Raw genomic sequence first — 26,266 nt, 5'->3', positions numbered from 1 at the left:
TCTATCTATGGAGACACACTATATATACGCATGGAGACAGGATCTCTCTATATCTATCTATTATCTATCTATCTATGGAGACACACTATATATACGCATGGAGACAGGATCTCTCTATATAGTTCTAGCGTCCTAGCTATCCTGGAACTCACTATGTAGACCAGACAAGCTTCCAACTCTCAGAGATCCACCTGCTTCTGTCTCCTCAGTGCTGGGATTAAAGGTGTATGCCACTACACCTGGCTATAAATATAATTTTAAAAATTTTTAGAAGCAGTGTTGGACATGCGTGGTGGTGCATGCCTTTAGTTGCAGCACTCCCGGCCTTAGTGAACCTTGTGAGTTTGAGGCCAAGCCTGGTCTACATAAAACAAACAAATAAATAAATAGAAAGAAAGAAAACAATGATGTACAGTTGTCCTCGTAAATAACTTGTTCAGGCCACTGGATTAGGGAAATGACAATGTTGCTGGGGCCTTTGTCTGACATGCAGTACCTCTGGCCACCAACTTGAGTCCTGTGTAATCAATAGCTCTTGGGGGGCTTAAATACGAAGGACCGGCTTGGCAGACCCTGCTAGCAATCCCTGAGCAGAAGTACCAGCGAGGCAAGGAGGAGGTAGGAGATTCATATTTCAGCATCCGCATGTGGGAAGGACCGGCTTGGCAGACCCTGCTAGCAATCCCTGAGTAGAAGTACCAGCGAGGCAAGGAGGAGGTAGGAGATTCATATTTCAGCATCCGCATGTGGGAAGGACCGGCTTGGCAGACCCTGCTAGCAATCCCTGAGTAGAAGTACCAGCGAGGAAAGGAGGAGGTAGGAGATTCATATTTCAGCATCTGCATGTGGTGGTCAGAGATCATGTCAATTTCTGCGTGTCGGTTCAAGGGAGGGGTCCCAACCAGAGGCATGTGCCTAGAATCCTAACTACTCGAAATGCTGATGTGGGCGCACTGAGTTGCAGGGTAGCCTGGGCTACTTAATAAGACTAAATGCTATCTCAAAAACAAAGAGCTGGCAAGCTGGCTCAATGGCTAAAAGCATTTGCAACATAAACCTGATGGGCTAAATTCAGTCTCTAGATTCCATGTAGACAGGAAAGAAACGATTCCACTGCTATTCTCTGACCTCCACATGCACAGGTGGCATGGATGCGCCCCGATAATAATAAATACTAATAATGATAACAATTTAATTTTTAAAGGGGTAGGGCTGGGGATGTGCTTGCCTAGCTTGCACAGAGCCCTGGGTATAACCTCCAGCATCACATAAAGATACACATGGTGGCCTCTAAAATTCATGTGCTCAGGGTCAGCCTCAGCTACACATGGAGTCTGAAGCTATCTTAGGCTACAGCGGACTCTGTCTCAAAGTCAAAAACAGAAACTAGCAAAGAATGAGGGTGTGGGACTCTATAATCCCTTAGATCTCTTCCAGCTCCAGCTGTCTTTTGTTGCCTGAGGAGCCGACCTAGGACACTATGAGTTCAGCAAGTTCTCCTCATTAAACCATCAGTTTTCTTCCGTATTTAAATACAGGATCTGGTGAGAAGGGGTGGTGCCCTTAATCCCAGCCCTTGGGAGGCAGAGGGATCTCTGAGTTCGAGGCCAGCCTGATCTACAAAGTGAGTTCCAGGATAGCCAGGGCTATACAGAGAGACCCTGTCTGGAAACACACACACATACACACACACGCACGCACACACACACACACACACACACACGAGCACGATAGTATCTGTCTTCTCCCCTCTCCACTCTGTTTATGGATAATCAACCCCTCAGATGGTCCTGAAACAAACGGTGATTCCTTTTGCTTCTAGGTGCCCCACTGTCCGAGGACCACAACCCACTCCCATCCCCATAGTATCCATCTTCAAAACTACAGGCTCTTTTCCACCAGGTCAGGGCTGCTGGACAGCCAGGGGCTCTGGGTAGGACTTTCCCCGGCCCTTCAGGGGACCTCCCCCAAGCAGCCTGAGGCAGACACACCCTCTACCCAGTCAAGCACCCTGGAATGTGGGAGAACCGGTTCTTAGCCTTAGGGCTGCTCATGTGCTCCTTCACCCAAGAACACCTGGTTGGGTCTCCAGAGCAAAGTGGGGAGGAAGATGCAGAGAATGAGACCATCAGCTAGCCCCCCTGCCTTCATGGGGCCTCTACCCAGAAAAACAGAGCTATGGAAACCTTATAGCTAGCCCATCCCTCTGGACATTAATTTTTTCACCGGCCAAATGGAGAAGAAAAGTGAGAAAGAATTAGATTAAGGGCAGTGCTTTGGAAGGTTCTCAGACTATGGCAAGAGCTATGGAGCAGGGGAGGCAATGGGACTGCGCAGCAGCCTGCCTATATGCTGAACATGGCCTCAGTGGCATAGCTTCATCTTCAGGAGGGGAGGGTAACAAGAACATTGCTGTCCTCCTGTCCTGTAAGAGCACAGGCAGACCCCATAGGACTCCAGCAGAGCCAAGATGTGAGTGAGACAGAACACATGACTCCTGACGCTCATGCTACGAAATCTGAGTGGAAGCCGGGTGGTGGTGCTGCACACCTTTAGTCGCGCGCGCAGAGGCAGGTGGATCTCTGTGAGTTGGAGGCCAGCCTGGTCTACAGGTGAGTTTCAGGACAGCCAGGGCTACACAGAGAAACGCTATCTCAAAAACAGACAAAACAAACAAAGATATTGACAGGTCTCAGGGTTGACAGGACAGATGTAAAAGTTGGGAGTCAGGGGGGCAATGGGACAGTCCTAAGATCAGCAACAGTTTACAAGTAACTGCCAGTACCCCATTACTTGATCTTCTGGGCCCTCAAATCCCTGTCCTGTAGCTCACAGCTTCCGCTGTTGGTGAGGCTGGGCACAGAGTCAGGAACACTGTCCTGTTTACCACCTGGCTTTCTTCACCGTGGTATAGGGAAGGCAAAGCTAAAGCTGGAGACAGGTTCAAAGGTCCCTGTGTTTAGCAGAGACAAATGTATCTCAGCGTTTGTTCAAACCCTCCCGTTATCCTACTCGCAAGCCCAAGATGCTAACTGCTTCAGCCTCCGTGTTGAAGCCAGGAAATCAGCAGACCCTGCCAACCACAACCATTACAATAGTTACTGAGGCGCTGGAGTAGGGGAGGCCCAGAAAGCTCCAGGGACATGATGGAAGACAAAGGAAGCCTGAGAACACCCTATGCCTGTAGGCAACCATGCACAAATGACACAAAGGAGACCCCAGGAGGAGAAATTTAACAGTGACTTTGTCTTCTGTCTATAATCCCAGCACTCAGTATGGAGGAGGATCTCCACAAGTTTGAGTCTGGTCTAGATAGTGAATTCCAGGCCAGAAAAAAACACAAAACCCAGGGCTGGAGAGATGGTTCAGTGGATAAGGGTACTTGTCACTCAGCTTGCTCCCTGGAACTCACCCGGCAGCACAAGATAAGCAACTTCCACAAGTTGTCCTCTGACCTCCTAATGTGCATCACAGCACACGTGCACGCACACACAGAACATCCATCTCTTTAAAAAAAAAAACAGACAGGCCGGGCAATGGTGGTGCATGCTTTTAATCCCAGCACTCAGGAGGCAGAGGCAGGCATATCTCTGTGAGTTCGAGGTCAGCCTGGTCTACAAGAGCTAGTTCCAGGACAGGCTCCAAAGGTACAGAGAAACCCTGTCTTGAAAAACCAAAGTAAACAAACAAAAAAACAGACAGAAATAAATGACTCAGTCTATAACTCCAACTTATCTACTTTTTGCTTAAAAATGTTTATTTGAAAAGAATGAAAATTTACTCTCTGCAGCCTGGGCTATAGGGAGCATGGAGGGCCTTCTAATCTCAGGACTCTCTGGACCAGAAAGAAGTTCCCATCAAGACAGAGAACCCAGTGTCACAGACATGTAAGCCCAGAGAACAGAAGCTTCAAGACACTGGCTTGAGAACTTGAATTTGGGAAGGAACAATTCTTCAGGAAACACGTGAAGCCGAAGAGGTGGAGACCACCGACAGGAGCCTCTAACTGCCCTTGGGCACCAGGATCTGCCGGATGTAGTTGACCACATTGCTGTGGAGCTGGGAAGCAGTGGCTGCAAAGGTGTCCTTGGCGAGGGTCCGGGCCACCTCGCTGCCACTCATCATGGCATGATACAGTGGGAGGGTGTACTTCTGCTTTCCCTGTAAGAACCAGACACCTATCCTCAGTGTGGGGTCAGGGCTGGAACAAAGCGCTTCTCTACCAGAACCACTGATTTTGGCATATTCTAGGGGGTAGAGAATGATCCTAGGCAGAGAAATGAACCCCAACTCGTGGTAACAAGGAACTATCTATAAGCACAAATACATGCAATGGGTTGACACAAAGGGACTGCAAACTTTGAAAGCTGGAGGCAGTTATTTATAGAAAACCAGAGCATGTAAGGTCCATCTACAATGAAGCCAAACCCCGAGGCAAGTTCACATAACTGTATGGCAGCTGCATGGCAAGCTCCTGAGACCTGGGGACTTGGCAGCCGGCCAGAGCACTCAAAAAACCTCCCATGGACTTGCAGTCCCCTCTTCACCCAGCCTGCACTACAGAGGAAGCCACATGGCATTGCTTTGGATCCAATCAGTCCCTCCTTGCTCTGGAGTCAAAGGATGCTCAGTGCCCTAAAGGGCGTCTCTTACAGGGATCCACTGGTGTTTGAACCAAGTCCTAGAACTCCTCCAGAGAGCAGGGACCTCACCCTTCACTCACCTCATTTGTCCTTTTGCATTGCCCTTTGTCCAGTTTCATTCCCTTTGGCTTCACCACCTCATCTCCACAAAGCTCCCCAGGCCTGCAACTTCTCTTCCCCCAGGACAAAGCCTCAGGGAATCACACCACGCCCGAGTGATTAGGAGGGCCCTTAGAGGCCAGACCCCACTTCCTCTGAAGTGCAGACCAACCGGGCTCTTACACCCCCACAGGAAGACCTCAGGTATGATAACAAGGTCCACAGTCTGTGAGGGGACCAGAGATGTGAGGGGACCCACCTGGCTCTGCAGGAATTCCTTCACTTTCCAGAACTCTTCTTGGTGGTCATTTTTAAGGATGATTTGGCCCCATCTCAGCCGTAACTCAGCGTTCCGGGCATTTGAAATCTTTGGGTATGTCTCTCCCAGTTTTTTCACATTCCCTAGAAAAGAGAAAGCAATGGGTTGTTAATGGCCAGCTGAGGAGGTCCACCTGTCTCTGCCTCCTGAGCGCCACCACCGCCCAGCTCCCAGAAGGCTCTCTGTCACTAAGTGTCTAATCTAGTGCTCTCAAAAAGCACTGGCCAGAACATCGAGGAGGCTCCCCTACCTTTAGCATCGCTCATCCTGATTATGTATCTGGCACGGGGATGCTCTAGTCCCCCTTAATTTTACCCTAGACTTTCTGCTCTTTCCCCCACGATCTCTCCTCCATTGTAATAAATCTGGATCCAGCTTTGAAACCTGGGCATGTTCAGTTAATGATTCTGAGGATGCAAACCACAGTGTGCTAAAAGGTGACTCTCACGGGACCTGATGACTGTTATTTCTGACTGAGCAACAACAAGGCACAAGTGGGTAAGATGCTGGGGCTGGAGAGATGGTTTAGTGGTTAAGAGTGCCTGTTGCTTTCCCAGGGACTCAAGTTCAGTTACCAGCATCCACATCAGAAGGTTCACAACCACCTGTAACCACAGCTCTAGGGGATCTAACTCCCTCTTCTGGCCTTTGTGCTTTCTCACACACATGGGACAGATATACACACATACTCTTAACTAAAAATAAATCTTTAAAATAACTTTTAAATAAAAAAGAGTTTGGATGACTAGGCTCAAATCCTAGCCCAACCATTTATCAGTTGCGTGGATCAGCGGTGCTTTTCTGATGCAGTTTCTATTACCTGGGGATTAAGATCACAGCGTCTTCATCACAGAGTAACCATGAGGATTAAATGGTCTAACAGAAACAGCTTACGGAGTGCCCTGCAGAACCTGGGTCTTCATGAACACCAGGCTTTGTTAATCTGACCCCAGTGACTCTTGTGTATGTAACCTGTACCATTCCGTGATGTATTCCTATGAGGAACCAGTCTCCTTTCTACACCAGAGTCTCTTAGAGGCAGGATAGCTTCTGAATCGCTCTGGCCTCTGACATGAAGCTCTGCACCCAAGAAGCCTGGATTCAGCATGGTTAAGAAGGTAACCCACGGTCCTTACCGGATGGGAGAGGGGACTTCTGCAGGATCTTATCTAGGAAGTAGACGAGCTGGTAGGTCTTCCAGGTAGAGATGGATACAGCTTCAATGGCTTGCATGTCTAGCTCTGAGGTCATCCACAGCTCGGCCAGCTCTTCAGCTGGCTTCATGAGTGAGTCCCCAGGGGAGAGGTCAGGGAGGTAGGGGGGCCAGCCAGGGGTGTTCAGCCATCGATCAAACTCAAAACCTTCCAGGCAGAAGAAAAGAAGACACGATCAGGACTCTCCCACCAGTCATCACGCCCGAGCAAGTCCCTGGGCTGGTACTCTCCCCATTCCAAATCATCCCGGGAACACTTGGTGCTGTTTGCTCCAGCAGGCTCCTAGCTAGGATGGCATCTGGAGGCTGCCACAGAGGACTGAGCTATGCCTGCTTCTATGTGAAACTGGTTTTCACTTTAAAATTAACATCCTGTCCAGGTGATAGATGGCTCCTAACTGCAGTCAAGTTCATGTCTCTCCATCACCACAGCACTGTGCATAAGTACCAGGGCCCCAAGCCTGGCTGCCCATCCGAGCTCTGCCGTAACTGTCTGGGAGGCCACCAGCATGTTATTTCTCTTCTCGGCGCCTCAATTGTTTGTAAAATGGAGGTGCTAGGCCCCACCTTAGTTGACAGTTGTGAAGATTAAATGAGCAAATACACATTAAAAGCTTAGTGTACTGCCTGGTGCATAGTAAGCACTCAGTAATTATTAACTATTGTTCGTTACAGTCTCATGACCTTGAAATTTGGGCCTCCAACCAACTGCGTAGCGCGACCAAGGCTGAAACTAACTTCACCAAACCAACCAGAGTGATTCAGAGTTCACATCCCGACAAGGGGTGTGTCTAATGGCCTGTCTGGGTCACAGCGGGGACATCCTCTCTGTTCTTTGAGGAAGCAGTGCCTCCCTTGCTGACATCAGAGCAGTAGCCAGAATTTCTCTTTGCTCACAGGGCTTAAGGAGATCTCACCATGAGCTCAGGGAAGAGGTGATGGCCCCTCTTGCTGTCCTGCTTCTGATTTGGGCAGCAGAGGTTACAGCAATCTTCTGGAAGAGGCCAAAAAGTCAGCCCATCTCTGTTTCTTTTTGGTCCTGAGACAAGGTCTCATGTAGCTCACACTGGCCTTGAACTCACTGTGATCCTCTGGCCCCCAGCTCCCAAGTGCTGGGGTCATAGTCATGCCCAAAGGTTTTGATTTTTTTATGCTTTGACTCGAACTTGCCAAGGAAGCCAGGACTTCAAGTTACGCCTATCGGCTGCCTCAGGCTTAAGTTCAACTTAAAAACAGGCTTTTCATTTGCTTTTGTGTTTTGGAGCTGAGGGTCAAACCCAGGTCACCATACATGACAAGCAAGTGCTCTACCAACTGAGCCACACTGTCAACCCAGGAAGTCAGAGTCCCCGCCAACCCATTCTTTCCGGGGATTAAGCCCAGGGCCTTGTCCACACTAGGCATGTGCCCTACCAATGGGACTCCTCCCCAGTCCCCTCCGCAGCCTGGGGTCCTGGGCTGGCTCTCCAAACGCTGCTCCAAGAGGAACCTATGACTTGATATTTTCCCATCTCACCTTGCTCGTTCTCTGCTACTTCTGGGAAGCCAGCAGTCCAGTTTCCCTGCTTACCTGGAATGGCGTCCACTCTCTTCTTCTTCAGCTCGGGGAAATACTCCAGGTAGAATTCCAGAAAATCCTCGGCTAAGATACTTTGAAATTTAAACTCTTCCACATAGGCCTGTAAGGAGGGACGTGGTTGGAGCCTTCTCGGCCATCCTGGGGAACAGAGCGCCACCCCTATCTCTCGGGCCCTCTCTGACCCCTTCCCTACCTTGTGCCCCCGCCCCTACCCCTGCACTCAGTCCAGCCGCTTTATCTGTTCCTTGTCCTTCTCCCCTCATGGAGAGTTGACTGTACCTTGAGAAACTTGTCAAACTGATCCTGGTCACCCACCAGGTGGGCCAGGTATGAGACAAAGCAGTAACCTTTCTCGTAGGGGGTCTCGTTGTAGGTGTCATCGGGGTCAACGCCTGGCAGAGGAGAGAGCAGGCAGACTGTAAGTGCCCATCTGTATTGTGCTCCTCGGCTTCAGATTACAAGCTAACTGTCGGAACTGCCCACACAGCACGCGGTACAGCCAAGGTTTCTAGGTCGCCGCTGGCCTCCCATAGCACTTCAAAGGTAAGAGCAAAGGGCCAGTAACTAAGGATCTAAGAAAAGGCCAGGGAGTCCAGTGGTTCAAAGGGGCTAGCACATCCCCTTGGGCAGGACCTTCAGCTAACTCGTAGGCTGGACCTGCTGAGACTTCAAGTCCTGTGGTCACCTCCCACACAGCCTCCCACACATTGTTCTTACAACTGTCCTGGACTAAAGCTAATTACCAGGGTACAAGGAGTTAGCTTTGAAACCAATGGCACCAAAGAACACGAGCTCCGGCTGCACAAGAGGGTTTTAGGTTAGTCACACGTGGGACTAAAGGAAAAGGCTAGGAAGCAGGAAGTTCTGAGCTGCTGGGTGCACGACCCTGGGCAAGTCACGGGATTGCCCAGTTCTGGGCGTGTCCTCTGTAAGATGAGGCTAGCACTCTTCAGAAGCCTCACTCAGGAGATGGTGAGAAAAGGAACGGAGGGCGCCTGCACATGCAGTGACCGCTACTAAGAACTTAGTGGCTGAAAGGGCTGGGCCGGCCAGGGCACTCCAGTGGCCCACTTCTCAAAGAAAGCATTCCGACACGTGGCTCAGACTAACTTGGGGCTCCAAGCGTAATTTACTGGAAGGGGGGGACAGAGGAGCCTTCTGGACCTGGTTCGATCTTCACCCGCAGCTTGTTGAGCGGGTTCTCCTCTCCGGAGACGTCCATGTGCTGCCGGAGCAGCGCGCGCCCTGTTGCGGCCTCCAGGCACGTGTAAGCAGCTCCTGGACAAAAACAAACCACAGACCCCAAGTTCGCCATGTCCGCATTTTCCTGACAGAGGTACTGTGCTGTCCCCTTGGGGTCTGAGGCACAAGGCGTTATATTCCAGGGTGACACAGACCAAAATGACTTAGCCCCTAACTCTCGGATTCTTTGGGCTATAGAGGTTTGGCTAACCTGACCCATGAAATTAGGGGAACCTTTCTTTGCCAACAGGAATGTATTTTTGTTTGTTTGTTTGCTTGTTTTGTTTTTCAAGACAGGGTTTCTCTGTAGTTTTGGGGCCTGTCCTGGAACTAGCTCTTGTAGACCAGGCTGTCCTGGAACTCATGGAGATCCGCTTGCTCTGCCTCCCAAGTGCTGGTATTAAAGGTGTGTGCCACTACTATCTGTTTTGGTTCATTTTTATTTTTAGGTAACAACTTGGTTTCTATGAAACTTAAAATATTTTTCTCTGAGGATCCTGTCTCACAAAAGAAACTGTCACCTTCACAAACTTTAAGAATCTAAGCTGGGTGTGGTGGAAGAGGCCTTTTCTCGCCCAGTTCCAGGGAGACAGAGGCAGGTAGCTCTCTGCGAGTTCGAGGCCAGCCTGGTCTATATAGTGAGTTCCAGGACATCCAGGGTTACACAGTGAGAAAAGTAGTGGGAGTGTGGGGTGGTGGCACACACCTTTAACCCCAGCACTTGGGAGGCAGAGGCAGGCGGATCTCTCTGAGTTTGGAGCCAGCCTGGTCTACAGGGTGAGTTCCAGGACAGCCAGGGCTACACAGAGAAACCCTGTCTGTGTGTGGTACAGGAGTAACTTGGCTCAATGGGTAAAGGGGCCTGTCACCAAGCCCTGTTACCTACAATCAATCACCGAGATTCATATGATAGAGAAGTAACTCCAGAGAGCCGTCCTTCGCCACATAAACGCTGGGAACATGCACACGCGTGCACACACTCTTCGGCTCTGCCACTTACTACATGTTCTGACTCTGCGCCTCCCCAAGCCTCAGTTTTTTTTCTTCTGCATAATGGGAAAATAAAAGTTGTGCTTTTATTTTCTAGTAATTTAGCTCTGGTGAGCTAAACTCACCCTGTAGTCCCCTCTGGCCTTGAGGTCAGAGATCTGACACCACGTCCAGATTGTTTTTGCTTGTCTCTTTCTGTTTGGAAAGAGTATATGGCTACTTTGTTTGCGTGTCCATCTGCATACCAGGAGAGCATCATACAGCTGTGAGCTGCCATGTGGGTGCTGGGAATAGTACTCAGGAGCTCTGGAAGAGCAGCCAGTGCTCTTAACCACGGAGCCATCTCTCCAGCCCTGCCACAGGATTCTTAGCGGCTGAAAAAGACATTCACAAACAAATCTTGCTCTTTGTACTTTGAATAAGAGTACAACTCTGTTCAAACCTTTGGGGAAGCAAAAGAGAAAACATACTAAAAGTCTTTATGCCTTTTCTTCTAGCACTTGGGAGGCAGAGTCAGGTGGATCTCTGTGAGTTTGAGGCTAGCCTGCTCTACAAAATTGACTTCCAAGATGACCAGTGCTGTTACACAAAGAACCCGGAAGTCTTTGCCATGTTCAGACCCAGAGGTGGTGTTTCTAACAAAGTCATCCTTACTGAGATCATCTGAGGTGTGCACTGACATGTGTATGTAAACAATGGTCTGGGGCTGGAGAGATGGCTCAGAGGTTAAGAGCACTGACTGCTCTTCCAGAGGTTATGAGTTCAATTCCCAGCAACTACATGGTGGCTCACAACCATCTGTAATGAGATCTGGTGCCCTCTTGTGGTCTGCAGGCAGACAGACTACTGAGAATACTGTACACATAATAAATAAATCTTTTTTAAAAAAAAAATGGTTGTCAAAATACTTCTTTGTTCTTTTCTTTTGAGACAGAGTCTTGTGTAGCCCAGGCTGGCCTCACTAGCCTTGGACTTCTGAACCTTCTAGAGATTACAGGCATGTACAATCATGCCTAGTTTTATGCCTGGGACAGAACCTAGAGACTCCTGTTAGGCAAGCCCCCAGCCACTGAGCTATTAAACCTGATTAATATCTAGTTCCCTGCTCTCAGTGCTGAGGACAAAACCCAAGGCCTTGTGCATGCTAGGAAATCACTCTACCAAAGGGGCTATATTACAAGCCTAAAACCTAATTTAACTAATGTTTTAAATTTTTTTCCTTAATGACTTTATTTTAATTTTGTTTATTTTATTTCTTTGAGAATTAAAAATATTTTTGTTTTATTCTGAGACAGAATTTCTCTGTGTAACAGCTCTGGTTGTCCTGGAACTTGCTTTGTGGACCGGGCTGGACTCAGACTCACAGAGATCTGCCTGCCTCTGCCTCCCAAGTGCTGGGTTGAAAGGTGTGCACCACCACGCCCAGTACGAATTATTTTAAAAAATATCATCATGGTTTAAAGCCATAGGTGTGAGCCAGGAATAATATAGCATATGCCTTTAATTCCAGCCCTCAGAAGGCGGAGGCAGGTGGATCTCTGTTCTATGTGAGTTCCAAGCTAGTCAAGGATACAAAATAGAAACAAACAAGACCCACAGATGTTCAATCTTTCATACTTACATATGGAAATGGACCTGGGCATGACGGCACATAGCTGTGTCCCAGCATGGGAGGTTGAGGTAGGAGAGCTGAGTCTGCCCTCTTCTACATAGTGAGTTCCAGACCAGAAGAGCCTTACACAGCAGGACCTTGCCTGCAATCTCTGCCCCCAATTCTGGAGACTGAACCCAGGGCTTTGTGCATGCCTAGCAAGCCCTTTCCCAACTAAACAAATGAACTGTATCCTTAGCCCAAGAACTGACTCAAAAATGTCCCAAAGCGCGGGGTGTTATGGCTCAGATCTCTCGTCTCAGCACTCAGGAGGCAAAGGCAGGTAGAGAGGTGGTCTATGTGAATTCAAGGTCTACACAATGAGTTCCAGGCCAGCCCTGCGAGAGCTGTCTCAGATAACAAAAACCAATAAAAACAAAGCAAAAATTAAAAGGGTTCAGAGATGATTTCTGGTCTTTTAGAGGACTCAAGTCTGGCTCCCAGCACCATGTCAGGCAGCTCAAAACTGAGTCTACTGCAGATACCTCTGATCTCCAAGGGCACTTTTTCTCGAGTACACTGACCCACCAGCAGACACAGCCCCTACATACAGTTTTTAAAACATAAGTAAAGAAAAAAAGAAAATAAAGAAAACAAAGCGGGGGGGGGGGGGGCTGGAGAGATGGCTCAGAGGTTAAGAGCACACTGACTGCTCTTCTAGAGGTCTTGAGTTCAATTCCCAGCAACCACATGGTGGCTCACAGCCATCTATAATGAGATCTGGTGCCCTCTTCTGGCATGCAAGCATACAGAAGGAATGTTGTATACATAATAAATAAATAAACCTTTAAAAAAGAAAAAGAAAGAAAGAAAACAAAGCTGGGCAGTGGTGGCGCACGCCTTTAATCCCAGCACTTGCAAAACAGAGGCAGGTGGATCTCAGTGAGTTTGAGGCCAGCCTGGTCTAAGGCCAGCCTGGTCTAAAGAGCTAGTTCCAGGACAGCTAGGACTGTTACACAATGAAACCCTGTCTCAAAAAAACAAAAAGAAAGAAAGAAAATAGACTATATTTTTGATTATATTGAATACTGAAATTACAAATCTATATTTTTCCACATTTGTCAAACATCTTGTTTTAATATTATAATTGTCCCACTACTTAGAACATATAATAGACAGCAGCCTCTTATTAATTCACTAATGAGACAGCAGCCAAGCTTTTGGGCTTTTTTGTTTGTTTGTTTGTTTGTTTGTTTGTTTGTTTTTTGAGACAGAGTTTCTCTGTAGCTTTGAAGCCTGAAGCCTGTCCTGGAACTAGCTCTTGTAGACCAGAGCTGGTCTCGAACTCACAGACATCTGCCCACCTTTGCCTCCCGAGTGCTGGGATTAAAGGCGTGCGCCACCACTGCCCGGCTTTTTTTTTGAATTTTCGAGACAGGGTTTCTCCGTAGCTTTTCGGTTCCTGTCCTGGAACTAGCTCTTGTAGACCAGGCTGGCCTCGAACTCCCAGAGATCCGCCTGCCTCTGTCCCCCAAGTGCTGGGATTAAAGGCGTGCGCCACCACCGCCCGGCTTTTTTTTTTTAAGTTTTTTGAGACAGAGTTTCTCTGTGTAACAGCCTAGTTGTCCTTGAACAAGCTCTAGTAGACCAGGCTGGCCTTGAACTCACAAAGATCCTCCTACCTCTGCCTCCCAAGTGCTGGGACTGAAGAGGGCCCAGCTCTGCCTCCCTCTTCTGGCATAAAGGTGTACTCACATACCATATGATCACTGATATACATTAAATATATAAATATTATATATAAATACATATTTCCATATAGAGATATCATATACACATATACCACATGATCACTCATATACATTAAATATATAAATATCACATATAAATATCTATATATAAATATAATATACATATATACCATATGATCACTCATATACATTAAATTAACTAATTAAAAAACAAAAAGGTTCCAAGTAGGTTTAGCCCTTGAAGGTCCTTCACCTGAGATTTGTGCCTAAGTTCCTCCTCCCTTCAATGCCCACCTACATCGTGAAACCACAGGAGCAGATGGCACTAAGAATGGGGCCAGGTGCTTTAGAAGGAGAGCGCCTTACCGAACAGGATGGTAGAGATCCTCCTCTGGGCATACATGGTGAAGCCTTCGTTGAGCCAGAACTCCCCCCAGTTGGCATTGGTGACCAGGTTCCCAAACCAGCTGTGGGAGATCTCATGGATGATGACATCGGCTAAGGAGCGGTCCCCTGCCAGTAGGCAGGGGGTGGCAAAAGTCAGACAGGGATTCTCCATTCCTCCAAATGGAAAGGATGGCGGCATGAAGAGCAAATCGTACCTGCCAAGAAACCGGAGGTCACAGGAGGCCCTGACTCCTCAGAGCAGACCTCATCCCTTTCTTCTTCAGAGCCAGGGCTGCAGCCACTAAAGCGACAGAATAACTCAGGCCCAGGGCTGAAAATGAAGCCCTTCCCCAGGAAGCTCCCCTGGATCCCTGGGTCCTTCCCCAGGAAGCTCCCCTGGATCCCTGGGTCCTTTCCCAGGAAGCTCCCCTGGATCCCTGGATCCCTGGGTCCTTCCCCAGGAAGCTCCCCTGGATCCCTGGGTCCTTCCCCAGGAAGCTCCCCTGGATCCCTCGGTCCTTCCCCAGGAAGCTCCCCTGGATCCCTGGGTCCTTCCCCAGGAAGCTCCCCTGGATCCCTCGGTCCTTCCCCAGGAAGCTCCCCTGGATCCCTCGGTCCTTCCCCAGGAAGCTCCCCTGGATCCCTCGGTCCTTCCCCAGGAAGCTCCCCTGACTTTGTGTTTGTTCTCTTAAAGGCAGCCAAGCCCTGCTTCCCTCTCCTCCGCAGTGAACATGCCCTCACCTCCATCATCCTTACCTCACTGGAGGCCAACTTGAGGTCATGAAGACCAGCCTGCATCTTCAAGCCTGCAGCTCGAAGATGATGAAGTAACCCCCCACAAAGAGGAAAGCTATGCTCACAAAGGCCCTGGGTTTCTCCATTCTCCCCACCTCTAGCTTGGCAGCACTTCAAAAACTATTCCTCCCATATCCCATTAGCAGCCACTCAGAGCCTGGTTCATCCCTTCCTTTTCCCTCCTCCCGTCCAGGGTTCTGGGACAAGGAAGCTTTGTTCTAGGAGACAGAAGGAAGGGAAGCAGCCCCAGGAAGGTGGAAACTCAGTTTCACAAGACACATCATTTAGTTGATACCACACCTTCCCCAAACATAGGGTCCGAAAAGCTTCTCTCCCGTTGCCAGAAATTCTTCTATCACCCCATTGTACTCTTCCTTGGCAGCTTCAATTAGGCAGGGCTCTGCCCACACCCGGCTCCTAAGCAAAGAGAGACAGAAGAATGCTTAGAAAATGCTGCTGCAGCTACATGAGCCACCTGTAGAACACCATCCTTGGTCCCATATCTGAGCCAATGCGATGTGGCCACGTGGCCAGTCACTCAGCCCCAAAGGCTGCTCATCATAGCCGGGTATGAGAATCTAAGCTTGCCTTGAGGAGGTGCCAGTCAGTTCCTCCAGACAAGACATGAAATCCATGGCTTCCACACTGAACTCAGTGCTGCAGGACTGAAGATGAAATAAAACAAAACATATAACTCAGGCCCAAAATCTTAGCACTGAAGAGGCTGAGGCAGGAGGATTGCTGAGAGTTCCAAGACAGCTAGAGCTATAGAGTGAGACAAATTTCAAAACAAATTAAAACAGTAGCAACTATAAATCACAGAATATAAGAGGCCTTCATAATGTGACACCCTTCTTCCTATTTATAGGATAGATGAAAGAATTCTGATAATAGCTGGGTGTGGTGGTGATGAACCCCTTCAATCCCAGCACTTGGGAGACAGAGGCAGGTGGACCTCTGTAAATTCCAGGCCAACATGGCCTACATGGACAGTTCCAGGGAAGCCAGACAGACAGGGCTACACAATGAGACCTATTTCTCTCTCTCTCTCTCTCTCTCTTTCTCTCTCTCTCTCACACACACACACACACACACACACACACACACAAAGAAACAAAACAAAAATCTGATAATGGAATACCTGGAATTAAAATTTGTCTTCTAAGGGGCTGGAGAGATGGTTCAGGGAGTAAGAGCACTGACTGCTCTTCCAGAGGTCCTGGGTTCAATTCCCAATACCCACATGGCAGCTCACAACTGTCTGTAGCTCCATTTCCAGGGGATCTGATACCCTAACATGGAGTATATACAGGCAAAACACCAGTACATACTAAAAAAAATAAATAAATCTAAAAACAAAAAACAAAAAAACTCTCTTCTGAGAGAAATCTATCAATACTAATGGAAAAGTTGCCAGTTCTTCTAGGTGCCAAATGGTGTTGTGCCTTTACTTCATAGTAAAGCTAGAATGGGCTTCACTCCTCAGAAGATTTACTGACCTTTAAAAGGTCTAGAACAAGGCCAGAGAGATGGCTCAGGGGTTAAAAGCACCCTCTGTCAAGCCTGATGCCCTGAGTTCGGAGACCCACACAGTGGAAAGAGAAAAGTGACTCCAGCAAGTTATCCTCTGATCTCCACACGTGCATCACCGTGCTCATGCATGCATATGTGTGCAGACATGTGTACACACATGCACACACACACACAAACACATACAAATAAATGTAGATGTTGCCAGGCAGTGGTGGCACACACCTTTAATCCCAGCACTCAGGAGGCAGAGGCAGGCAGATCTCTGTGAGTCTGAGGTCAGCCTGGTCTACAGAGAAAGTTTCAAGACAGCTAAGGTTGTTACACAGAGAAACCCTGTCTCAAAAAAAAAAAAAAAAGTCTAGGATAAACAAAAACAAGCCCATGTATAAATAAATAAAACTAGCATGGCTAAACAGGTGTGTTTACAATGTTTAACATATGGTCCCTTCAACTTTCTATAATTCAAATTTTTCATAAAAAATAAGATATAGAGAGCGAGGTGGTATACATCTATACTACTAGCATTTAAACTTTAATTATGTGTATTTATGTGACTGTATGATATGTATGTGCCATGCACACGTGTGCTCGGCACAATGTGGGTGGGGGAGTCCTCTAGTTCTACTGGGTAGATAGGTCCCATGGGTTGAACTCAGATTATCAGGCTTGGTGGCAAGCACCTTCACCCAATGAGCTATCTTACTGGCCCTTGTAATCGCAGCATTTGGGAGGCTGAGGCTGAGGATTGAGAGTTGGAGGCCAGGCTGGGCTACGCAGGAAGACCCTGTCTCAAGCAACCAACCAAAGAATACAGGCAGGAAAACAGGAGAAGAGGGAGAAACACCAGTACCAGCAAGAGGACGGTCAAACAAAGTCAAGGCTGAGATGGCCAGGGCTTGGGCCAAGAGCGTTGACAACTCCAGCATTCCTGAAGCCAAGGCCTGCGCCTCAACCTTGCATAAGTCTTTAGATACAGCCTCAGTTTTGACTATCTACAAGCAGATACAAATATCACCAACCCCACTGAGTCAGGGTAAAGACCAGGAGGGATCATACACAAAGGGGCCCTTGGGGTCCAGCCTGGGACAGGAGGAATGCGGTGACAAGACTTTCGTGTCTGATACACAGCATGGGACCCTAGGATGAGAACAAGGGCCGTCCGCCTGACAGGAGAAGGAAGATGACATCAACACTAATTCACTTCTTTTTCTTCGTTTCTTTGAGACGGGGTTTCGTGTAGCCCAGGCTGCCCTCCAACTCACTGTGTGGCTGAGGAGGACCTTGCACTTTGGATCCTCTTGCCTCCACCCCGAAAGTGCTGTGACTACAGGGCTGTGCCACCACACCTGGCTTGTGCAGTGTTGGGGATCAAACTCAGGGCTTCATGCAGGCAAGGCAAGCATTTTATTAGCCGAGCTACCTCCCCAAACCATCGTCATCACTAGTTAAATGGATCATGTTACCTTGTTTGATATGCTTTTGGGTCAATTTATTACAAAGGGTTCAAAAGAATCATTATTATATGATATGCTTAGAGCCTGTCATATTCCCATTGCCACTGTAAGTCATTCATATGCCTTTTTGTTTTGTTTGTTTCTTTTTTGAGTTTTTTGAGACAGGGTCTCTCTGTATTGCTCTGGTTGTCCTGGAATTAGCTCTGTGGACCAGGCTGGCCTTGAAATTCAGAGACCCTCCTACCTGCGCCTCCAGGAGTGCTAGGATTAAGGGCGTGCACCCTATGCCCAGTTCCTCTTTTTTTTATTTTTTTTTTAAGATAGGGTCTCATTGTGTAGCTCTGGATGGCCTCAAACTCACAACTGCCTACTTCATACTTTGGTAAACAGAACATTTGTTAGGGCAAACACATCCTCAAACCACATACTTTGTCTTTTGAGACTGCCATTGTAGTACTGGGGTTAGCTCAGGGGTAGAGAACCACGTGCCTCTAGCGTGCTTAAGGTCCTGGGTTTGACCCCCAGCAGACCAAAACAACAATCAGGATTAGCACTGTTTTGAATGTGTGTGCTGGAAGCAGGTACCAATGGAATCCTGTGTATTATTCTACCTGACCGCTAGGAGCTGATGTAATTCACTAGCTGATACCACTAGTTCTGCAGAGCCTTGCTGTAAAACGTGAGGCTCGTAATGAATCTTAGGGAAAACACCATGATCTTCAGAGCTAAGGAACAACAAGAAAGTCAAGCAAGGGGCCTGTGCTTTGCAGACCTACCTCTGACCCTTTCACAGCAGGATTAAGCTGCATAGGCAGATGATATGAAAATCAGAAAAACCTATTCTCTGGGGTTTTTTTTTTGGGGGTGGGGGTTGAGACAGGGTTTCTCTGTAACTTTGGAGCCTGTCCTGGAACTAACTCTTGTAGATCAGGCCGCCTCTGCCTCCCGAGTGCTGGGATTAAAGGCGTGCGCCACAGCCGCCTGGCTATTCTCTAGGTTTTAGACAGGCTATAGTATTCTATATGGTCCTGGCTGGCTTTGAACTTGAGACTTTCTGTCTCAGCATCACTGGGATTACAGGTTTGTGCCACTATACCCAGCTCATAGTTGAAGTTCTTGTCTCAAGAAACTGTACAAAAGCTGGGTGGTAGCACACGCCTTTAATCCCAGCACTCAAGAGGCAGAGGCAGGCGGATCTCTGTGAGTTCAAGGTCAGCCTGGTCTACAAAGCAAGTTCCAGGATTTGAAAAACCAAGAGAGAGAGAGAGAGATCAAAGTTGTTTACTTCTAGAAATCAGTGCTGGAGGAAAAAGGGCTTTGACACAGGGATCTACTACAGTGGCTAGAAGGGCACTTAGCACTTAAAGTTACTAGTCAAAATCAGTCTTCTGGAACTACCACTTGGGCACCAGCGTCACTTGGCCGAACAGCTGCCTGCATCCATGCTCCTCAGCTACAGTGCCTGCAGCTGCTGCAACACTAGCAGGACTGGTGGTCTGGGGCAGACAACAGGCTTAGACGTGGAGGGAGGGGAGGAGGAGGGGAGGAGGAGGAGGGGAGAAAAACAAGAACCTCCACCAGCCTCCTTGGGACCTGAAGACAACAGACACAGTTCGGCACTGCCCCGGGGTCAAATCCAAGGTGGCCTGTCGGGTGTTTCTTACCTGGGTCCAACCTCAGCTGAAGCCAGATCTCCGATGGCCAGAGCTATCAGGTAGGAGGGGATGGGCTGGCACATCCGGAAGAAGAACTTATTCGACTCTCTCTTCTCCCAAGTGCTTGCGCTCATCACAGCTGTGAAGCCATCTGGGACCTGGCGACAGAGGAAGTGTAGGGAGCCTCACTTGGAAAGTCTCTGTCTACTGCTTTGTCCTTTTCAAGGCAAATTTTTGCTACAAAGCCCTGGAACTTCTGATGGTGCCCATGTTGTGTTGTGTTCTCCCCCGACACACATTCTGAGTGTTTTAATTACATATATGTACCACCATGCCTGGCAAAAAGGTATCTTTTTGTTGTTGTTGTTTTGGTTTTTATGAAACAGGGTTTCTCTGTAGCTTTGGAGCCTGACCTGGAACTAACTCTTAAAGATCAGGCTGGCCTCAAACTCACAGAGATCCGCCTGCCTCTGTCTCCCGAGTGCTGGGATTAAAGGCGTACATCACCACTGCCTGGCCAAAAAGATATCCTTTTGACTGACTTGAACAGTAGGATCAGAAACTGAACAGTGATGGTAACATCTCCAAGCTCATCCTGGAAAACAGGAAAGCTGCGAAAAACTTACACTGATGGCATTTGGACGGTGTAGAATTTCTGTCAATGAACCAGGTATGGTAGAACATGGCTTTGATACCAGCACTCAGGAGTCAGAGGTTCTCTGAGGGTCTGAGCCAACCTTGTCTACACAGCGAGCCCCAGGCCAGACAGGGATACATGGTAAGATGCTGCTGCCTCAAACAACAAAGTCTGCAGATGGAAAGCTATACGGGGAAGAATTTTCCAGATTCTGGGTTTCAGATACACTGGATCAATGAAATAATTTATCAACCAAAATGGGACCCTGATGCGTCTGAAATTACATTCTCTGTCTCTTTCTTTCTTTGAGACAGAGTCTCACTAGTTGGCCAAGGCTAACATTGACTCATGACTTTTCTTTTCTTTTTGAGACAGGGTTTTTCTATGTAGTCCTGGCTGTGCTGAAACTCACTATGTAGACCAGGCTAGCCTTGAGCTCACAAGAGATCTGCTTGCCTTTTCCCTCCGAGTGCTTGGATCAATGGTGTGCACTACCACCACCTGGCATGAACTCATGATTCTTATTTATGCCTTTGCCTCCCAATGGCTGGGATTACAGGCATGTGTTACCATGTCTGGCCTTTTTTTTTTTTTAACGTTAAAAAACAAAACAAAACATTTATTTTCTTATGTTGTTTAGTTTTTTTAAAAAGATTTATTTATTTATTATATACACAGTATTCTGTATGCATGTATGCCTACATGCCAGAAGAGGACACCAGATCTCATTACAGATGGTTGTGAGTCACCATGTGGTTGTAGGGAATTGAACCCAGGACCTCTTGGAAGAGCAGCCAGTGCTCTTAACTTCTGAGCCATCGCCCCAGCCCTTGTTTTTTTTTTTTAAGATTTATTTGTTTTATCTTAGTGTATGGGTATTCTGCCTGCATGCATATATATGTGCATCATGTGTATGCCTGGTGTTAAGGATTGCTTGAAACTGGAGTTACAGTTGTGAGCCACCATGTGGATGATGGGAAATGAACCTGGGTTCTCTAGAGGAAACACCCAATGCTCTTAACCACTGAGCCATCTCTCCAGCCCCTATTTTATTATGTTTTAATTATACGTAGGTATGTGTGTGTCTGCATATAGATGAAGGTGTCCATGGAGGCCAGAGGTACCGGATCCCCTGGAAACAGAATCATACAGTTGTAAGTCACTGGATGTTGGTGCTAAGAACCAGAGTCCTCTGGAGGAGCAGAAAGTGCTCCTAACTGTTGAACCGCCTCTCATTCATAAGCCCAAGGGCAGACTCACTAAGCTAAGTCACCTTACCTCGACAAGAGCCGAATAGGTGCACTTCACTGCAGGAGTGTCAAAGCAAGGGAAGAAGGCTCGGTTTAACACCGCCTGGCCCTGGGTGTACACAAAAGGCTTCTTCTTTCCTGCTGTCTGCTCAGGAGCCAACCAGCAAACCTAAGAGAACAGAGGGGTGTTTCAGAACAGACAGATCACAGACAGAGAAAGGAGCGGGCCGAACTCAAGACATTTTCAGGTAATCCTTAAGATCTTCCTGCCAGCCACTCTGTCCCTGATGGGAATGTCCTTTCCTATTGTGTATTTAATCTACCCTGGAATATGCCATGGTCTCATGCCCACATCACAGGGCGGACACTGCCTTGCCCAGGGCACCCCATGGCATCTCAGGAACCCATCAAGGCTTCTCACTAGATCGGTCCTCTTCTGTGTCCCTTCTCATTTACGAGTTTCCCATCTAACCGGGATTTTGCAGTTCTGACAGAAGAGCAGAACCAGTAGGAGTCAGGGGTTGTTTTTTGTTGCTGCTCATTTGTTTTTGTTTCGACAGGGTCTTCATGCAGCACACGCCATGTCCAGATTTCTTTCTAGGAGTACTTCTGAGGCAGTCAGTTCATCGTGTAGTAAGGCAACTCCGATTCGCTCCCATATCTGGGTAGACTGGCTCTCCCCTTTAAGAAATCTTCCAGTGACCCTTTAGAAAAGCCCAGAAGTGGGATGCAAACTTTCCTTAATACAGGCATGGTAAGACATCCGGGTACTTAGCATCTGATACAGCAGAACAACCCATTGGCAGCGCAAGGATATTCAATCACAGACTGGCATTCTGACCATCAGGAGACAGTTTCCAAGGCACAACTGAGTTTCCTTGGTTATTCCAGATCTCCTTTTTGAGTACCCAAGCTTATAACTGATGTGGCTGTCTCTTAGTTAGGAAAGCTGAGGCTTTGCCATGAAAAGAGACAAACCTAACTTTTGACCCTAGCAAAAGGAAACTATATACAACATAGATAAAATTGTCCATGTGTGTGTCCCCGTCTGAGATTACACTATTCCAGGGAGGTTTCACAGGTGAAGTCAAGTCTGATTAGACCTTTAAGGACAAGCAAGAGTCAGATGTTGAAAGGGAAGAGAAGCCCTTCTCCAGCAGGTGGGTGGGGAGGCAGGCCTGGATGCAGGCTCTGGGAACTGCGTAGGCTCTGGATAGCCTGGTAGGATGCGGGTCTGAGCAGGCGGGAGAAAGGGCTTTGAAAATAAGGATCTGTGACATGTTAAAGGAGCAGAAGAAAGCCACACTGGATATTGGGTTTTCCTTGCCTGTTTCTGTCCAACTGTAATGAATCTAACTAGTCTTACAGTGAATACAGTGCGGTGTGGAAGGTCGGAGGTGACGCGGCAGAAAAAACTGACATACAGGCGACTGAAGTCAACAGTCAGAAGGCACATGAATACAGACTCAACACAGTGTGATCAAAGTGACACGTTACCTCTGAATTCCCCTCTACAATTCTCAGCTACTTCCGGGGAAATGTCTGAAAAATTCCAACAGTCCAATAGAAGGGCATTCTATAACACACCTGAACAGCACCCCTCCAAATCGTTAAGGTTACAAAAACAAAACAAACAAACAAACAAAAAAAAAAAACAAGGAAAAGTCTGAGAAACTATCACAGAGAAACCCGAAGATGCACAGCTAGCCAAGCATAGTGACACGCGCCTTTAATTCCAGCACTCGGAACACAGGGGCAGGTAGATCTCTGAGTTTGAGACCAGAATACAGAGAAACACTGTCTCAAAACTGGTCAACCCCCACCCACAACAAAAAAGGATGCGCAGCTAGCTACAATGTGCTGCTTTGGCTGAGATCAGGAAGCAGAAAGAGAAGTAGGTTAAAAAAAAAAAAAAACTAAAATCCCCTGTAAAGCCTGTGTCGCCATGGTAGCAGCGTCAGCTAGTGCTTTCGGCCCGGGTACTGACTCAACTGAGCTAAGGGGGGCGGGGGCTGCAGGGCATGGGTGCTATCTGCTCAATTATGCTGCTACTCGGCCTTTCGTTGCTATTTTGAACTTGCAATCCTCCTGCCGCAGTTTCCCGAGTACTGGACTCCTGGCATGTGCCATTCTGCCTGGCTGGTATCAGAAAACAGAATGATGCAATGAAGAAGCCTGAGAGTACGGACACTACAGACCATGTGGATTCTGGGAGGAGGCGTTGCAGTGCTTAGCTAAGAACTCTCATCAGGATGGTTGCAAAGGACAGGAAAGCACACTAATGCCTTAGTGAAGTCCTTCATGGCCCAAAGGGCAATCCTTTGTAAAGAAAAGAGCAGCCTCAGCCATGATGTCTGTTTAGCTTTAGGTGCCACCTTTAGAGTGGGCAAATTTAGCAAAGGTTCAATTTTCCCATCCTGCTTAATTTCTAGCTCCCACTGAAAATTAGGAATTAAGATATAGCACAGGAACCGAAGATGAAGGGCTGGAGAGATGGCTCAGAGGTTTAGAGCACAGAGGTCCTGAGTTCAATTCCCAACAACCACACGGTGGCTCACAACCATCTGTAGTGAGATCTGGTGCCCTCTTCTGCCATGCAGGCCTGCATGCAGGCAGAACACTGTGTGTGTGTGTGTGTGTGTGTGTATATATACATATATATTATTTATAATAAATAAATAAATAAATCTTTTTTTTAAAAAAAAAGATATAGCAGAAGACCCTAAGATATTTCCTGATGCCAAACTTCCCTCCGGCACCGAAGAAGACTCTCCTTTGCCTTTGGGGCTAGGTTGTACCCTGTGATTTTGACTTTCAGTTTCCCTAACAGGTTCTATTGCAAGACTCATTTATTCCTTCAGCTTTAGGAGGAAGTGGAACTGCTCTTTGGGACAGCTCGAAGAGCAACTGATAAGCAAGTTCCGATAGTGGCAGGAAGCTTTGGTGAACCTGGTAATCCAGCCTAAGGCTGTCACTCTCGTGGTATGGTACCCTTAACCTCCAATATTTGTCTTACTCTGAAAACCTTAAGACTTAACTGATCAACAGAGAAGACCAAATTACTATAGAGCCTAGCCTACTCCAGTTACACATTCTCATTCTTGCTCAGAATCTTTTTTTTTTTTTTTTGGTTTTTCGAGACAAGGTTTCTCTGTGGTTTTGGAGCCTGTCCTGGAACTAGCTCTTGTAGACTAGGCTGGTCTACAGAGATCCGCCTGCCTCTGTCTCCCAAGTGCTGGGATTAAAGGCGTGCGCCACCACCGCCCGGCTTTTTTTTGGATTTTTTTCAAGACAGGGTTTCTCTGTAGCTTTTGGAGCCTGTCCTGGAACTAGCTCTTGTGTAGACCAGGCTGGCCTTGAACTCCCAGAGATCCGCCTGCCTCTGCCTCCCGAGTGCTGGGATTAAAGGCGTGTGCCACCACCACCCGGCTTCTTGCTCAGAATCTTAAGTGCAAAGCAGGATTTCATTCTTTCCTTTTCTCTCTTTCTTTTTTTTTTTTTTCTTTTCTTTTCTTTTGGTTTGTTTCGACACAGGGTTTCTCTGTAGCTTTGGAGCCTGACCTGGAACTCTGGAACTAGCTCTTGTGATCAGGTTGGCCTCGTATTCACAGAGATCCGCCTGCCTCTGCCTTCTGAGGGCTGGGATTAAAGGCTTTGCGCCGCCACCGCCACCCGGCTCCAAAGTAAGATTTCAAAGGAGGAAGCAAAATTAATGATCTAGGCTTCAGGGCTGTTTTAACCTGTGCAACCAGAATGGCAGGATAAAAAAGGACCGTGTCAGCATCTATCTAACTAACCAACACTGTCCAGACTCCATCAAAGACAATTATATATAAAAAAACAAACATAAACTTTTGTGTATGAAGTTTCTCATCCAGAGAAGATACACAGGATAGCGGAGAAGTGGTTTAGCACGTGTGTGACAGAGGCAATCTAAGACAAATCCACAGACCAGGGAGGCAGGAAGGAGCAGCAGGAGGAACATAGCACCAGATGGAGAGGTCCGAGCCCACAGTGGGGACCCGGGAGCAGAATCCAGAGCCGGCACTGGGGAGGAAGCAGAGTCGGCGCCTGGGGAATCTCCTACGGAAGCTGCAAAAACAGGGCCAGGTGTCCTGCTCGAGGGCTGGGAAAGGCCTGTGGCCCTGGCGCACGGCGCGCACTCACCCCGGGTCCCTCCCCGACGCGGTAGGTGAGCTCCAGTTGGAAGCGCTCGCCGGTGCGGCAAGGCTGCGGGAAGGCCACGCACAGGGCCTGGCCATAGTGCGAGAAGGGCTGCGTGTGGAACTGCACGGGCTCCGCGAGCGGCTGCTGATCTCCTGGCTGCCCCCGCCGCAGCGTCGCCGCCGTCACCTGCAGGCAGCTGTGTGAGTCCAGCCGCAGCTCCGAGGCGCCCTCGGGCAGCAAGCAGCGCAGCTCCAGAACCACCGTGCCGTTCAAGCCGCGGCTGCCCGGGCCCGGGCCCGGAGGCCCGAACTCGGCCCGTAGGTCCAGGTGCAGGTGCAGGATCTCGAAGGCGCGGAAGCTGGAGGCCGAGGCCACGTCCACCGCCTGCGCCGAGTGCAGCGGCCGCCGGGCCACGCCGCCGCGGCTGCCGGGCCCACTGCTCTCCATGGCTCCTGAGCGGTTAGTTGCTCACCCGCCGGGAAGACGAGCGGCTCCGCGGGCCCCGGCAGGCTCCGCCTCGAGGCGACGCGCCACCGTGGGCCCCGCCCCCCGAGGATTGCGAGCGGCCACCTCCCCTAGCAAATCTGGGCCACACCGGCTGTCCCCCTCCCTAGCAGCGCCTGTCCCCTCGTTCATACGGGTTCCTAAGCCACCTGGCGACCGAGGACGGTGGCGTGGTGGGTCACCCTTCGCCCAGGTTCCTCTTGTGGATTCCCCATCCTCTGAGCAGTCAGCAGGATGAGGGAACAGAACCTGGGCTGGAAGGGTCTGTGTCTGAAATCTCACTCTTGTGTGACATCTTGGACAAATTGCCTGTAATACAGGAGTTGTAATGCTGTTTCTCTGTCGCCTAATAAGCAGCCACCCCATTCCTCTGTGACTTGACACACGGTGATCTTTAGAGTTTTGTGCCAGGAGCAGGGTCTGTTCTGTTGTTCTGTTATATCTATATATTCCTACC

General features: G+C 48.5%; 1 protein-coding gene across 1 annotated transcript; it reads right to left on the bottom strand.

Moving 5' to 3' along the window:
- Positions 1-3,714: 3,714 nt before the first annotated feature.
- Rnpep (arginyl aminopeptidase) lies at positions 3,715-25,838 on the bottom strand. The gene is made up of 11 exons (XM_057770701.1): positions 25,306-25,838; positions 21,167-21,307; positions 19,261-19,409; positions 14,910-15,026; positions 13,794-14,029; positions 9,018-9,131; positions 8,133-8,245; positions 7,845-7,953; positions 6,198-6,422; positions 5,002-5,144; positions 3,715-4,161 (listed from the first exon to the last, which is right to left on the bottom strand). The coding sequence occupies exons 1-11, from the start codon at positions 25,750-25,752 to the stop codon at positions 4,003-4,005; spliced, it is 1,953 nt and encodes a 650-aa protein (XP_057626684.1). The 5' UTR covers positions 25,753-25,838; the 3' UTR covers positions 3,715-4,002.
- Positions 25,839-26,266: the final 428 nt, after the last annotated feature.

Source organism: Chionomys nivalis, chromosome 5 (assembly GCF_950005125.1).
Source record: "Chionomys nivalis chromosome 5, mChiNiv1.1, whole genome shotgun sequence".
In the NCBI taxonomy this organism is placed as follows: domain Eukaryota; kingdom Metazoa; phylum Chordata; class Mammalia; order Rodentia; family Cricetidae; genus Chionomys; species Chionomys nivalis.
This window is presented reverse-complemented; position numbering and strand designations above follow the sequence as displayed.